At 52.1% G+C, this 14273-nt stretch overlaps 3 protein-coding genes across 10 annotated transcripts in view; 2 read left to right on the top strand and 1 right to left on the bottom strand.

Moving 5' to 3' along the window:
* Positions 1-215: 215 nt before the first annotated feature.
* Positions 216-2232, bottom strand: LOC1269889 (uncharacterized protein CG1161). Of its 2 annotated transcripts, XM_308543.5 has the most exons (4): positions 2011-2232; positions 1663-1899; positions 1412-1537; positions 216-710 (listed from the first exon to the last, which is right to left on the bottom strand). In XM_308543.5, the coding sequence occupies exons 1-4, from the start codon at positions 2071-2073 to the stop codon at positions 558-560; spliced, it is 579 nt and encodes a 192-aa protein (XP_308543.5). In that variant the 5' UTR covers positions 2074-2232; the 3' UTR covers positions 216-557. The 2 variants fall into 2 exon arrangements, with proteins under 2 accessions (XP_308543.5, XP_061519736.1); XM_061663752.1 differs by having other exon boundaries at positions 216-1537; positions 2011-2206.
* A 198-nt stretch (positions 2233-2430) lies between these two features.
* LOC1269890 (cytoplasmic aconitate hydratase) lies at positions 2431-6247 on the top strand. Its single transcript, XM_308544.5, has 3 exons — positions 2431-2740; positions 3301-3390; positions 3461-6247. Exons 1-3 carry the CDS (start codon positions 2734-2736, stop codon positions 6067-6069), a joined length of 2706 nt encoding a protein of 901 aa, XP_308544.5. The 5' UTR covers positions 2431-2733; the 3' UTR covers positions 6070-6247.
* A 483-nt stretch (positions 6248-6730) lies between these two features.
* The window catches only part of LOC5666931 (probable WRKY transcription factor protein 1), a 29093-nt gene continuing 21550 nt past the window's right edge, over positions 6731-14273 (top strand). Inside the window, exons 1-2 of one of the 7 annotated variants that reach the window (XM_061663744.1) lie at positions 11274-11496; positions 13087-13359. In XM_061663744.1, the coding sequence (XP_061519728.1) occupies positions 13250-13359 (110 nt within the window). In that variant the 5' untranslated portion in view covers positions 11274-11496; positions 13087-13249. Of the gene's footprint in view, positions 8591-11273; positions 11808-13086; positions 13360-14273 lie in introns of those variants that run through there. The other 6 variants (XM_061663745.1, XM_061663748.1, XM_061663749.1 and 3 more) reach the window with 6 other exon arrangements.

The raw sequence follows: 14273 nt of genomic DNA, 5'->3' as shown, positions 1-14273 counted from the left end.
TTTTCATAATTTTCTTCCAACTTGTTTACTCAGCGGTGGTCTTCTATTTGTTGTGTTGCTGTGTGCATTAATCTTTTTTAATCGTTTGCTCTTCGATCACAACGTTGAATTGTATGATTAGCAACATGTGTGGCGAGGACACAGGACATCATCGTAAGTTAATGAAGTTAGTCTACAAACATTACTGAAGGACGGAAAAAACACTCTAGGCGGCATACAATCTATAAAGTCTAATTAGGTTTATTCTTCAACCGACCGGACCCGCACTCATATCGCACGTTCTCCGGCCACAGTTATTACATTCGGGATACGGGTTAGCGACTCAACACAACAATACATAAATTACCAAAAAAAAACAAAAGTAGCTTTTAGTTCATCATCTTCCAGTAATAAGCTTGTCCGGACACAATGCTTTTGGGGTAAAAAACATGGAATAACCGCTGCCCGTCTTCCTAAAGCTTTTGCAGATCATCGGAAATACAAAACATTGCACATTCGGCGTGTTGTGATGGATGAGTTTACTCGTTTTGGCTCGTCGTCACTGACCGTGATTTTTCTCAGTTCAGCATCGTGTGCCGGTCGTAGATGTTGCGTCGCTGCTCCCGTACCTGTCGCTTCCACTTGTCCTGCTGGTGGCCGACCCGGTTCAGCACGTTATTCTCCCGCACGTGCATATCCTGCCCATTGCCCACGGTGACGGCGGTGTCGTCCTGCAAGAAAGTAGAGAGAGATAATTCGTCATCAGTTTAAGACACGATTATTGGTTGGGGTGGAAGACAAAAACAAGACAAACGAAACCAAACACACAAATCCCACCGATTCTCCCTTCACAGTTTGTGTTAGTAACAGCAGACGAGGGGGTATGAGCTCTAATAATGGGAGTTAGTGTAAAAGCCCAAAATTTAACACAAAAACGGTATGAAATTATAAACGGGTACGAAATTATAAAATGAAACAGATACGCTTTGTTTTTATTCCGGGCATCGGAAAGTGGAATAAATGGCAGTCCAGACTGGTGTGTGTGTGTGTGTGTGTGTGTGTGTGTAGTGAGTCGGGGAATGTCTGCGTCCATGTCTGTCTGGTGGTAGGAACATTTCGTAACAACGACGATAGTCGTCGCCGTCCGCTGCTGTCGGGGCCTTCACAAGAAGGCCCCTCAATCACTTATCAAGCGGACCCGCTCACGATCGCCGTATGCTTGGGTGCGATGGTGCGGGGCCAAAAAGTCCACCTCACTCTCGCTACCCTCGTCGCTGTCGCCCGAACGGGCCGCAATCGTCGTTGTTACGAAGCTTCCGCTGTACTTATTTCTATACGTGTCGCGAAACAGGCGCGACGACGCCCCACTATTAATGCTAGCAGTGGTGCCGCCCGCCGGCGACCCGCTGATACTATCACTGGCGATAATCACATCTTCGTTCGTGTGCTCCTGGTAGTTCGCTTTCACGCGCTTGTTCAGCAGTGGATCCAAACACATCAGGAACAGCATGTAGATAACGAGCAGCGAAATGATCCATATCACAATGATGACCACCACCTGCAAGAGGCAAACAAACAAACGAGCTTTGTTATGAGAGAAGGAGGGAGGTTCAACCCCAAGCGAGAAGATGCTATCGTATTTGTTTTTCCAATCCCCCCTTCAAGCATTCTATCTCGGCCTACCTTGATGATGGTCGTGTTGCGATTCTCGTACTTGCAATCGCACCGCGGACAGATCTCCTGCCCCTTGCCCTTGATTTTGCCCACCAGCCGGGGCAGGATGACACCGTCGCAGTTGCACTTGTTCGGTGGGACATTATCGATTATGAGCATCCGGTCGGTTCCCTCCTGCGTGGTGTTGTCCGCCGTCTTGAAGCTCGGGCAGATGCATTTGCACCGTTTATCTTCGTACGATTGGCTCTGGGAAAAGAAAAGGGGGGAAAAATGAGATTAAGAACACTGCCTTCCCCTTGATGACGTTGTGCACCCCCTGTTTACGCAGGGCGCTTGTTAATGCCATATTATTCCTACCTGTGTAGTGGCTACATGGAATACTATCACTAGCGTAATACTGTACAACAGTGTGTGATTCATTGTGGCGCAGTTTCGGGTGCTACATAAGCAAGAATTTTTCACTTAATTTACGCCTACCCAGCAGAATATTGTTTTCATTTGTAATCTCACGAACAACTGCGACCGAAAACGGGAAGAAGAAGAAGAAGCGTCTTTGACGTAATGTCAAACTGTTGGGACGGAATTACCGAAACACCCTGTGCTGCAGATTTCAACGCCAAGTTTTATTTTTGAAAGCATGAATACTTTCCGAAGCAATTTAAATTTATGGATTAATTTATTTTCAACATTTCAGCGATAATAATAACGTTTTCGAATCGATTTGTACTCATAAACACATCGCATTAATCACCGAACAAATTCAAACACAAACGTCAACGTGCGTCAAACGTCAAACCGGTAGGCAGTGCACGTACCCGCTGTTCTGACGCCGCATCGCGTTGGACAACAAAAACTGGTCACTTTCTAAACGGACACAGAAGTGCCGTGCCTTCGTGCTGGTGAGAAAAGCATTTGGCCGTCTAATTTAGTCGCCCATTACTGTTTCTCCCCTTCCGTTAACCGTACAACGTCATCAAGTGTCGCGCAGTAGCCTGCAAAGATCATCCACCTGGTGTTTGTGTAATTCCGCTGCAATTCCGGATTCGTTCGCAAAAGGCGCAGTAAACAACCGCAGTAAAGATGGCCGGTAAGTAGATGAAACAGTGAAAATTAAGCTAAAATTCTGCCAAAAAAACAGAGAAAAGAACCTCCAATTGGCGCGATAAGCACACATCCGCGGTTCAAGTGCATACGGCGGCGGTAGAACATTCCGGGGTGTTTTCCCACTGCTCGAACTGAAACTCCGATAAGAGTGGACACTGCGAGAGTCGGAGTAGTGATAGCGCAGCAGCGACCAATGATGATGGCGACCCCCGTCCTATTGCCGTGGGCATGAAGCTTCTCCAGATCACAGATAACACGATCGGGGATTAATTAGGGAACTGTACAAGCAAAAGACGCAGGGCAAAAAAAAGACAAAGTTGGCAGAGCCATTCAAGCGAACACACAATCGGTCTGATCTGGGGGGCGCAAGGGGTCGAGGAGACGTTGCGTAATGACGTTGTGGATCGTGTTGTGTTGCTTTGATTGCTTCCGATGGGTTGGAGGCTTGTCAATGAAAGTGGAAGTGTTTTGGGACATGGTTCGTTATCACCTAGTTTAATCTAATACCCTGTTTCTCTCCCTTTTTTCCAAACTGCCTGCCAGGTGCTAATCCATTCCAGAGTTTGCTGAAGGAGATCAACGTCAATGGCGAAACATTCCACTATTTCGACATTGCCTCATTCCCGGAGTATCGTAAGTGGAATTGAGTTTGACAAATATGTTCCTTTTTGATTGATTCTTGCTTGTTGCGTCCTCCATTCAGGCGAACTACCGTACAGTGTGCGCGTGCTGCTCGAGTCGGCCGTCCGGAACTGCGACAACTTCCAGGTGCTGGAAAAGGACGTGCGGGGCATCCTGCGATGGAAGCAGCTGAAGGGTACGCCGACCTCCGACGACGAGCTGGAGATCCCGTTCAAGCCGGCCCGCGTCATCCTGCAGGACTTTACCGGCGTCCCGGCGGTGGTCGATTTTGCGGCCATGCGTGACGCCGTGCTGAAGCTCGGCGGCGACCCCGACCGCATCAATCCCATCTGCCCGTCCGATCTGGTGATCGACCACTCGGTGCAGGTGGACTTTGCGCGCAGCGAGGACGCGCTGGCCAAGAATCAGGATCTGGAGTTCGAGCGCAACAAGGAGCGGTTCACGTTTCTGAAGTGGGGAGCGAAGGCGTTCAACAACATGCTCATCATTCCGCCCGGCTCGGGCATCGTGCACCAGGTCAATCTGGAGTATTTGGCGCGCGTCGTGTTTCAGGACGCGGCGAAGGAGGGCGCAGCGCGGATGCTGTACCCGGACAGTGTCGTCGGCACGGACTCGCACACCACCATGATCAATGGGCTCGGTGTGGTGGGATGGGGTGTCGGTGGCATCGAAGCCGAGGCGGTTATGCTCGGTCAGGCGATCTCGATGCTGCTGCCGGAGGTGATCGGCTACAAGCTGGTGGGCAAGCTGAACCCGCTCGTCACGTCCACCGATCTTGTGCTGACCATCACGAAGCATCTGCGCCAGATCGGTGTGGTGGGGAAGTTCGTTGAGTTCTTTGGCCCGGGCGTGAGCGAACTGTCCATTGCGGATCGGGCCACCATCAGCAACATGTGCCCGGAGTACGGTGCCACGGTCGGTTATTTCCCGGTGGACAAGAACGCGCTGGACTATCTGCGCCAGACGAACCGGGCGGAGGAGAAGGTGCGCGTGATCGAGGCGTACCTGAAGGCGACGGATCAGCTGCGCGATTTCGGCAATGCCGAGCAGGATCCGGTCTTTACGCAGATCGTCGAGCTGGATCTGGCGAGCGTTGTTACGTCCGTTTCTGGGCCGAAGCGGCCCCATGACCGGGTGGCCGTCAGCGAGATGCAGCAGGACTTCCGCCAGTGTTTGGTGAGCAAGGTCGGCTTCAAGGGATTCGCCGTGCCGGAGGCGGAAATGAGTGCCGAGGGTAGCTTCAGCTGGACGGACGGCAAGACGTACGCGTTGCGGCACGGTTCGGTCGTCATTGCGGCCATCACGTCCTGCACCAACACGAGCAACCCGTCCGTAATGCTCGGTGCGGGCCTGCTGGCAAAGAAAGCGGTCGAGGCGGGCCTGAAGGTGGCCCCATACATCAAAACTTCCCTTTCCCCAGGCAGCGGTGTCGTGACGTACTATCTGAAGGAGTCGGGCGTCATTCCGGCGCTGGAAGAGCTCGGCTTCAATGTGGTCGGGTACGGTTGCATGACCTGTATCGGTAACTCGGGCCCGCTGGACGACAATGTGGCGAACACGATCGAGAAGAACAATCTCGTGTGCTGCGGCGTGCTGTCCGGCAACCGCAACTTCGAGGGCCGCATTCACCCGAACACGCGCGCCAACTATCTGGCCAGTCCGCTGCTCGTGATCGCGTACGCACTGGCCGGCACGGTCGACATCGATTTCGAGAAGCAACCGCTCGGTACGCGTCCGGACGGTTCGGCCGTGTTTTTGCGCGACATCTGGCCAACGCGCGCGGAAATTCAAACCGTCGAGCAGAAGCACGTAATTCCCGCCATGTTCCGCGATGTGTACGAAAAGGTGGAGCTGGGGTCGGACTCCTGGCAGGGGCTGAACGCACCGACCGGCAAGCTGTACCCGTGGGACACCCAGTCGACGTACATCAAGCGGCCGCCGTTCTTCGACGGCATGACGCGCGACCTGCCCAAGATCGGAAACATCGTCAACGCGCGGGCGCTGCTGAATCTGGGCGATTCCGTCACGACCGATCACATCTCGCCGGCCGGTTCGATCGCACGCAACAGCCCGGCCGCACGGTTCCTGTCCGACCGGGGGCTAACACCGCGCGACTTCAACTCGTACGGTTCGCGGCGCGGAAATGACGATATTATGGCGCGCGGTACGTTCGCCAACATTCGGCTGGTGAACAAGCTGGTTCCGCGGCCAGGACCGCGCACCCTGCACATCCCGAGTGGGGAGGAGATGGACGTGTTTGACTGTGCGCAGCGGTATGCTGGCGAGGGAACGCCGCTAATTGCGCTCGTTGGCAAGGATTATGGCAGTGGATCGAGCCGTGACTGGGCGGCGAAGGGTCCGTACCTGCTCGGCATTAAGGCGGTTATTGCGGAATCGTACGAGCGCATTCACCGCTCGAACCTGGTCGGGATGGGCATTGTGCCGCTGCAGTATCTGGCCGGCCAGAACGCGGAAAGCTTGGGACTGACGGGGCAGGAGCTGTTTAGCATTGCGATTCCGGAGAGCTGCAAGCCGCACGAACGCATCCCGGTCAGCACGGACTGTGGCAAGCAGTTCGAGGTGATCGTGCGCTTCGACACGGAGGTTGACCTAGAGTACTTCCGCAACGGTGGCATCCTGAACTACATGATCCGGAAGATGATCGACTAGGAGCCCGCGACGGTTGTGGCAGTACCTTTATTACAATATTATCTTACGCGAACAATTTTTTCGAAACTTTTTATCATTATTATACGAAATTTTTTGTTAACACGGAAAGGGAAAAGTGGACCCTTTAAACTCACGAAGAGAGGCAATAAAGAGGTATTTGGGTGGGTATAAAAAATAAGCGAACACACGTCTACAGCTTTTCACGAATGTTCACCGACGAGTTGTTTTCTCTCTCGCTATCTGGGGGATTTTCCCAGCCACTCAGCTGGTTGTACACTGCCGGCGTTTTTCTCACTTTCACTCGTACACTCGAGCCAACGCGCTGCACCAACACAAATGCATGTCGCTGCTCCTTGTGAGTGTATTTGTGCGGGGAAAATCAAATAAACACAATCGTCGTCGTCGTCGCCTGCTCTGCGTATTTTGATGGTGTGTGCGCGACTTCACGCGAACAACAACCTGTCTCTGGGCTGAAGATGAAAATCGGAAAATTTCCCCTCCGAAAAGTCAAAAGTGGTTGTCGGGTGGGGAAATACAAATTCCGCCCAAGAGAAAACGGACGATCAAAACGTCAACGAATTCTAGCTGAAGCAGCACTCCGGCTGCGTGTCCTGGGCAGCTGGTAGTAGGCCCTGCGAAACGTGCTTGTAGCATATAGCCCGTGCGATCCGGTTCGAGTAACACACGGCCAAGTGCATTTCGAAAGGCTGGCCATTTTCCATTCCCACATACATCGCGGGATGAGCTCATTCGATTCCGTTGCTCTGAGGTCGATTTAGCGTTGCCCCTCGAGTGCACTGCGCTAGGGAAATCACAACCCCCAGACAGAAGGTACGGGGTACGGCTGTACGGTGACACATATTTCGTTGTTTTGTTTGTTTTCCCCCGATTTTTCCCGAGTTCACTAACACTACCAGTGTGTGTGTGTGTGTGTGTGTGTGTGTGGACAAGGGCGGCCAGCTCGTAATAATCATCTGTTTTCTGAAACCGTTCGGAGCCAGAGTTCACACAATCAAAAACAAAAAAATGCAAGACGTCTAGAGATGTTGCGTTGGTCGTCTTAGACGGAGGGACACACTGCTGGTCCGTGTGATGTGGTCCAAATCGATAGTGTACCGAAGTTCTTTGTGCTTCATACTGAAAGTGAAAATTTAAACCAATCAGTGAGGACATACAAAAAAAAGCATCAATTAATCGTGAGGTTCTGAATTTGTGAAAAGTGTGATTACCCCTGTGCACCGACTAACGTCAGCACACGCAAAACTGCACTCGCTGTGCTCGTAGAAGAGCGAGAGCGAGAGAGAAAGAGAGAGAGCATTCTAGTACATCCCCCACTTCAGGGGCGATGGGTGGAAATAACTTTTCACCGTTCTTCGCCGTCCACGGCGTTGGAAAATGCGTCGCGCACGGCACCGCGACACCGCATGGAGACGCCACAGCATCATCATCATCATCATCATCCCACGCCGGGGCGGTTCTTCTTCAATGGCTTAGTGGTCGCGCTCGCTGACAGAGACTCACAAGTAGACTGTGTGTCAACCCGGCCGTATTGCCACTCCACGCCAACTGCTTTTTTTGGATTGAAGCAGAGCTAAAGGGAAGCAGAGCACTGGGAGAGTAGCTGTTTTATTGCTAGCACCTGCTCATTAGGGTAGCAAGATCCTAGCAATCGCTGAGGAACTGAGGTGAAATCATCAGCCTGCCCGTCAGTCAGTTCACTTCCAGATCTTCTGTGTAACGGCCGCAGTGCTGTGAGTGTGTGTGTGAGGCTCAGTGGTGGAAATCTGTATCAAAAAATCAACCAACGAATTACGATTTAACCTCCATTCCCAGCGAAAGCAGAGATCAGTGTATCCAAAGTCACATTGCCCCGTACCGTGCCAATTCCCGTGCCGCAGTTAGTTCTCGCGAAGTATCTCGGCACAGAGTCCAGCCGTCTGTATGTGTGGAAGTGATGGACGGCGGTGGTGGACGGTGGAAATGGTGAAATAGAAGCTCGTGCGAAGATATTTCTGTACCTTTTCCTGGGGCAGTGGGACTTGAGTTCCGTTGCGGCCGAGTAATCCAGGCAGCGACGTGTCTCCCCCAACGTCGTTCCCTTGGCTTCGGCTTTTTTCACGCTGACTTTTGTGTATGTGTGTGTATTTTCCGGTGTCGTCATCGGAGGAGGTTGAAGTGGATGAGAAGGTTTACGTTTCTTCTTCTTCCTGTTTTTGCTGCCCTAGCGCTGTCGGTTTTGCAATTTTTTGAACAAACATATTGACCACAGCTGCCTCAAGCGCGCACGCCACCAGTTCGAAGTGGAAAGTTCTAGAGTGAGAGAAGAAGGAGAAGAAGAAAAAAACTCCTACCAACAGGTTGGTTCGCTTGCTGCAGTGTAATCCAGTGTGCGGTGTCGGAGAAGATCAGCAAACCCTGCCGTCGTCGTCACCATGCCACCATCCTACTGTTCGGTGAAAGGTTGCACCAACAGCCGGAGCCCCTGCTGCAGCTTGTACTGCTTCCCGAAGGATGTTGTCATGTAAGTACCGAACGATTGGGGAGCTATTTTCCTTGGAAGGGCATTTTTACTCGTGGCTGTGGGTGCAAGATGTTTTTGCCCGGATTTAACCGCAACGGGCTGCCATAGGAACAGGGCCAAGTACTCGAAAGTTGCCTCGGAACTGGCGGAATTTCGATCGATAAGCAAACCGCCCCAGCTAAGAAGCAGCAGCGGCGGCTAAGGCGAAAGCTTCTTCAACCCACGCTACACTCTGATTTTTTCGGTGCTCCTGTTCCTACCCCTCCGACCCATGAGAAACTGATGATATCAGCCAAGTTTTTCAGGTTCTCATGTCAGGTTGGCACGTGTCTCAAAATTCTTTAGAATTTCGCCTCAACGCTCCAAACGCCCGGGAATATCTTGACTTGAAGGAGAATGCTCGTGTATTATCTTGCTCTCATTACTTACTTCGCCGTTGATATTACATCCGAAGAGACTCCCTTGCCCACTGCAACCTGTCAGGGGCATTCCACAAACACAGCAGCACAAACAGGGCTCTTGGTTGAAGTTTTCCTTCGACAGAATCGTCGCCTCCGACACCGACCTGCTCCGACCATCGCCGTCCCGTTGCTACGACAACCGAGCAAAAGCCCTTGGATCATCGTCCAAGGCTGTTCCGTTGGTTTGGGTGGGTGTTTTTGCTTTCTTCTACCAGTCCAGTTTTGCACGATGACCCAGCTTCTTCCACCTCACCGCTCCTTCTAAAGTCAACCATAAAACCATGATGGTGAGTAATCGGCGGTGGCGACGGCAGGACGCTTCCGTTGACTCCGTGCGGTTCTAGCAACGAGCGTCGGAGAAACAGCCTGGGAAATCTGGTGGACTTTTTACCTCCATTCCAGGGATCTCTGCCCTGCCGAGGAGGGGGCACAAAACTCCGGGTTCAATGCAGGGGGAACCCATTTTCTACCGTGCAAGGAATTCATTTTCGACGAGGGTTGTGTTCTTGGTAAAGTTTTACCCCCCCCCCCCCCCCCCCCCCCCCATTCCCGTCAAGCCCGTGTCCCGTGGCCGAAGCGCATCATCTTTGGGAGAGTTTTTTTGTTGTTGTTACTGCTTTCATTCTTTGAAGCCCAGTTTTAGGGAGGACAAAGGGAAAAGTTTTTTTTCCTTCCTTCGCTCTCTCTCTCCCTTTCCTTCTGGTTGCTTTCATCTGCGCCATTAGAGAATGTCTTTTTGCCAAGGGGTCGGTTTACGGATACTTTTAGGCTGTCGTCCCCGCGTTCATAGTCGGTACAGCATCCCCTCTGGAGGATGTTGGATGGTCACGGCGGGTGGCGACGGGCTGGCATGGTACGCGTGTATGCGCGTGTGTGTTGGTGGAGATTTTTTCCCTCCTGTCTCGCCTAGCACATAGAGCGGCTGTGCTGTGTGACGCAGCAGGGCCAAATTCTGTGGGTTGTTACGGTTGGGAACTGGGAATGCTGGGAACTGGGCTGGTGTGTAGCACATTCGATCGATATTTAGGGTCAGCGAGCTGTTCGGCTTTTTGGCTGGGGCGAGCTGCTCATCGAGGGTGCGGCAAGGAAAGGGGGGAGGGGGAAACCATTTTCCACCCCCTTGGAGTTGTTCGTCCGTGATTTATCGATTGACGTGTTCCGGGATCTAGGGGATCCGGTGGGTTTTAAAGGGAAATGGCTGGAATTGCGGGAACACGCGTTATCGGCACACGTTGTGGAGAATAGGGTTGGTTCCTCCTGTAGCTCCTGGCAGGCGCTCGGCTGGGCCTAGCAATACTTTAATCGCGAAATGGCTACGTCCAGGCAAACGGCTACAATCTGCTTTACTAACTGGAAAAAGTAAAACCCCGCGAGCAGTTCGGTTGTAAAAGCTGGAGGCTTTTTGGAGAAAAACGCTCCGTAATCTGTTGGCAGGAATTATCACTTCATTTCGGATTGCTGGTGAAGTGCTGTGGCTTGCGTGTTTGTGTTGCGCTTTTCCTAGCTGTAGAGTGTATTAACGCTGTTCTGCTTATTGAAAAAAAGTACATACATAGAACGGCATAAAATGGTGCATCAAATCCACAGAATAAGACTTTTAGGCTCCGAGCCTTATTAGTACCTCACATTCGGATAATCATCGATGCTATGTAGGGGGGCCTGGATGGAAATTGATTCTGTTTGGCCTTGTATGAGGTTTAAAAAAGCCAGCTTTTTTATAAGAGCAGTTTATTTCAACAGTAATTTTTTTCAATATTGTTTACAAATAATGGTTAAATATGTAGTGTTCGATATGCTGCGACTGTTGTAGCGTTCTGCACAATGATCAGCGCTGATGTCGTGTACCGTGTACCTGCAGCATCTAACCAATTTCTCATGAAGCAAATTCTCTCTCTCTCGCTGTTGTTTTCGTTTCTCTCGCCAACGTTTGTTGTGCAGGGGTCGTACTCGTTCAGCAAAGTGTTTGCTTTGAACTGTTTTGTTATGAAAAGAATGATTTTTGTAGCATTTTAACATGCTTCAGAATGCTATTAGAGTATTTTGTTGCCGATGTGTATGTTTTTCTAATTCAATACATTTAAAATGCGATTAAAAAACAATTCTATCATGTACGCCATAAACAAATGGGGCTACGAGCCCTGCAAAAACATTTGTCCCTCGGGCTCTCCCGACTGGTCCGGCACACGCGCGCGCTCTCGCTCTCGCCTGCACGCGTAGGGCTTGCGAGCGCCGTTTTTCTTTCTCACTCTCACTCTTGCACCCGCACGACACTTTGCTCGGGAGAGCGCGCCACCTGAAACCAACGCCAGCTGTGACGGTCGCTCGTGTAAAGCGGTGTTTTTTCTTTCCACACTTCGAAGCGAACGGACGTGCCGTGCCGTAACCGTGTAACCGTGTGTACGTGGTGTGTTTAGTGTTGCCGCTGCGTCGTACCCTAACGCAAACGTAAGTGTAGGGGGGGTGTGCGTTACGGAACGGAAGTGTGTTTAAAGGTGCACCAAAAGAGCGTGCACAACCGTTGGCCGTGCCGTGAGTTGTGTGAATCCGGGCAGGTTGGCAGTTTTGTGGGAACAGAAATTTTCGCTTTCTAACACACACGGTGTCCCGGTGTGTGGTGTGTTGTCCGTCACCGTTCACGTGCCCTGTTTGGTGCGTCGCTTTATCGGGGGCGTCGTGTGTGTTGATAGTGTGAGTCCGCCTCGCACCGTGTGCACTGTTCGGCGTTCGGTGGCAAAGCGCGTGTATTGGAAATTAAAGTGTGTGGCAGCTACAGCCCGTGCTCCCTATATCGGCTAATTAGTTTGTGCGTTGAAGCCAATGTCCGCGCGCGCGTGTGTGTGTGTAGGTCCTTTGTGTCCTGTTACGGGACGTCCATCTACGGGACACGCTTTGTGGGCGTGTGTGTGCGTTCGTGTGCGTTCGGACCGGGCTAATATTATTATTATCGATATTGATAACAGAAAAAAACACTCCCACACACTCACACAAGCCGATGATGAAAGCGTCATCCCACATTTCTCCCACTTTTCCCAGCTTCCCGTTGTTGTTCCTTCCTCCCAATCTGCAACGCTTCCCCGAACGCACACACTGTGGCACCCTTTTTTTCTAGAAAGGGAGTTTGTCCTTTGGACTGGAAATCAAAATCCCGGGCCCGACCGTCCACCATCCCGGGCATCCCGGGCGAACCCGTGGCTCGTGTGTGTGTGTGCGCTTGTGTGTGCGTTCATGGAATGGAATTAAAGCGATGCGTGGAAGCAGCAAAGAAAAAAAAACACATGAACCAACCATCCCATTCCCCCCCCCCCCCATTCCCATTGAATTGAGCCGTGGTTTTGTGCCTGTTTGTGTGTGTGTGTGTGCTGTGTACCGGAAACCGCAGCGCGTACACACACCCGCACGGGGCTATCGGGTATTTGGAACTCTCCTCCCCCCGCACGTCTCTTTGCCGAGTTTTGGAAACCACTTGGGCCTTTGGTGTTGTCGTTAGAGCAACGGGCAGGGGCGAACCGTGTGTGTGCGTGTGCTTTGTTCCGGTCCGGACACACGTGGGGGAGGAGGTAGCGACGCACCGTTGCTGGCCCAGGGGGAAGACGAAGAAAAAGAGGGAAATCTGCTCACCCCACGGCCATTTATCGGCTGGGCTAGAAACGCATACACACGGGACACAAGGGACGCACGGTCAAACGGCACGCACAAACACACACGCGCTCATCTCCCACTCCCTCCCACACACCGCTTCCCGGTGGCAAGACAAAGGAAGAGACTCTGGGACCTGCCAGCCACACACACTCGTACAAAGACACGGGCTTTTGGAGAAGGTTGATCGTGGTTCGGCCTTTGGAAGGCTCCAGCCACGCACAGGCGATCGTGTTTGCCCCTTTAGTACAGGCAGCAGCAGCAGTAGTAGCAGTAGTAGTAGTGTTTGTATGGTGACAAGGGGCAACAAAAGAGATCACCCGGCGTGTGTGTAGCAGTTCCCCTGCACCAGCAAACAAGTGATGCTTATCCCGTCGTTGTGGTTCTATTTTGTTGCAGAAGAAGCAATCCAAAGAGAGTCCAAACAAAAGTGTCAATCCACAAGTAGTGCACCTCTCCACCTCATTGCGTGTTTAGTGAGACAAAGTGTGTGTCAAAGTGTGTGTGTCTGTACAGTGGTCGTTTTACAGCCCAAAATCCCCAGAGAAAGCGGAAAAGGGAGATGGGCAAAATCTCCGGAAGCCACTGTCTCGTCCTGGGCTGCCGCAACCGGCAGCTGCTCAACCAGGCCAACATCCGGTCCTACTTCCGCTTTCCGCGCGATGCCGACCTGTAAGTAGTAGTAGTAGTGAGTTCTTTAAGAAGAAAAGATCTGTGACCGCGGATGTGCCGGTTTGTTCTTTGCCCTTTTTTTTGCTTTTTTCTCGCGATTCGACATGGTTTCACTGGTCTATTCCCCCACACTGTCCACGGGGACAAGTGTGATGGATGTTTCTTTTCCTCTGGCGGTGGTGATGGTGGAAGGGACACACACACACACTCAAGCCAATATCCTAAATATCCCTAAAAATCGAACCAGTGTTTCGGACGAGAAGGGAGCAAACGTCCTTTTCGGAGGCATGCCGAGGGAAGACGGGGGTGTGGAATGGCCTGCAGGGCAATAGGGGACGCTGGTAACGAGCGGACACATGCGCTACACGCAACGGGATCCCAAAAACGCCGAGCAATGATCCTTGTGGCTGCCACGACGCTGCCACGAAGAAAGTGAACGAAGAAAAATGAAGGGGACGCTCAGACACACACACACACACAACAGGGGCTGGCATGCAATACCAGCAACCGAGCAAAAAGGGAAGGAAAGGAGAGGCATATGCCCAAGGAGAGGCGCGCAGCACAAAGTGTGTACGAAATACCAAGGGGGAACACAGCCACAACCAAACGACGGCGCGCGGAGGCTGGCGAGAAACGGACGAAAGGAAGTTTGGAAAAAGGACCATCTGCCATCATCATCGTCGTCGTCGGTCGGTCGTGGTTGTTGGGTGCAGGCACCATCGGTGGAACTTGGGACTTGGAGTTTCTCCCTCCCTTTTCTTGGCCGCATCGGCAAAAAGGGCCCCGGCCCAGGCCGTGTTTTCTCCGGGTGCCTCTGCTGCTGCTGTTATTGATGTTACCGGTCCGTCCTTTTCGCTTCAGCACACACACACAGCGGCCGTCTACAGAGCAAAGGAAAGCCGAAACTCCGAAAC

Source organism: Anopheles gambiae, chromosome 2 (assembly GCF_943734735.2).
Source record: "Anopheles gambiae chromosome 2, idAnoGambNW_F1_1, whole genome shotgun sequence".
Taxonomy (NCBI): Eukaryota; Metazoa; Arthropoda; class Insecta; order Diptera; family Culicidae; genus Anopheles; species Anopheles gambiae.
This window is presented reverse-complemented; position numbering and strand designations above follow the sequence as displayed.

Bases quoted from the DNA above. Each gene is read 5' to 3' on its own strand.
- LOC1269890 (XM_308544.5), top strand. The intron at 3,391-3,460 runs GTAAGTGGAATT...TCCTCCATTCAG, and splicing joins TGCCTCATTCCCGGAGTATC to GCGAACTACCGTACAGTGTG.
- LOC1269889 (XM_061663752.1), bottom strand. From the start codon at position 2,073: ATGAATCACACACTGTTGTACAGTATTACGCTAGTGATAGTATTCCAT. The intron at 1,900-2,010 runs GTAGGAATAATA...TTCTTTTCCCAG, and splicing joins TCCATGTAGCCACTACACAG to AGCCAATCGTACGAAGATAA. The intron at 1,538-1,662 runs GTAGGCCGAGAT...TGCCTCTTGCAG, and splicing joins GCAACACGACCATCATCAAG to GTGGTGGTCATCATTGTGAT.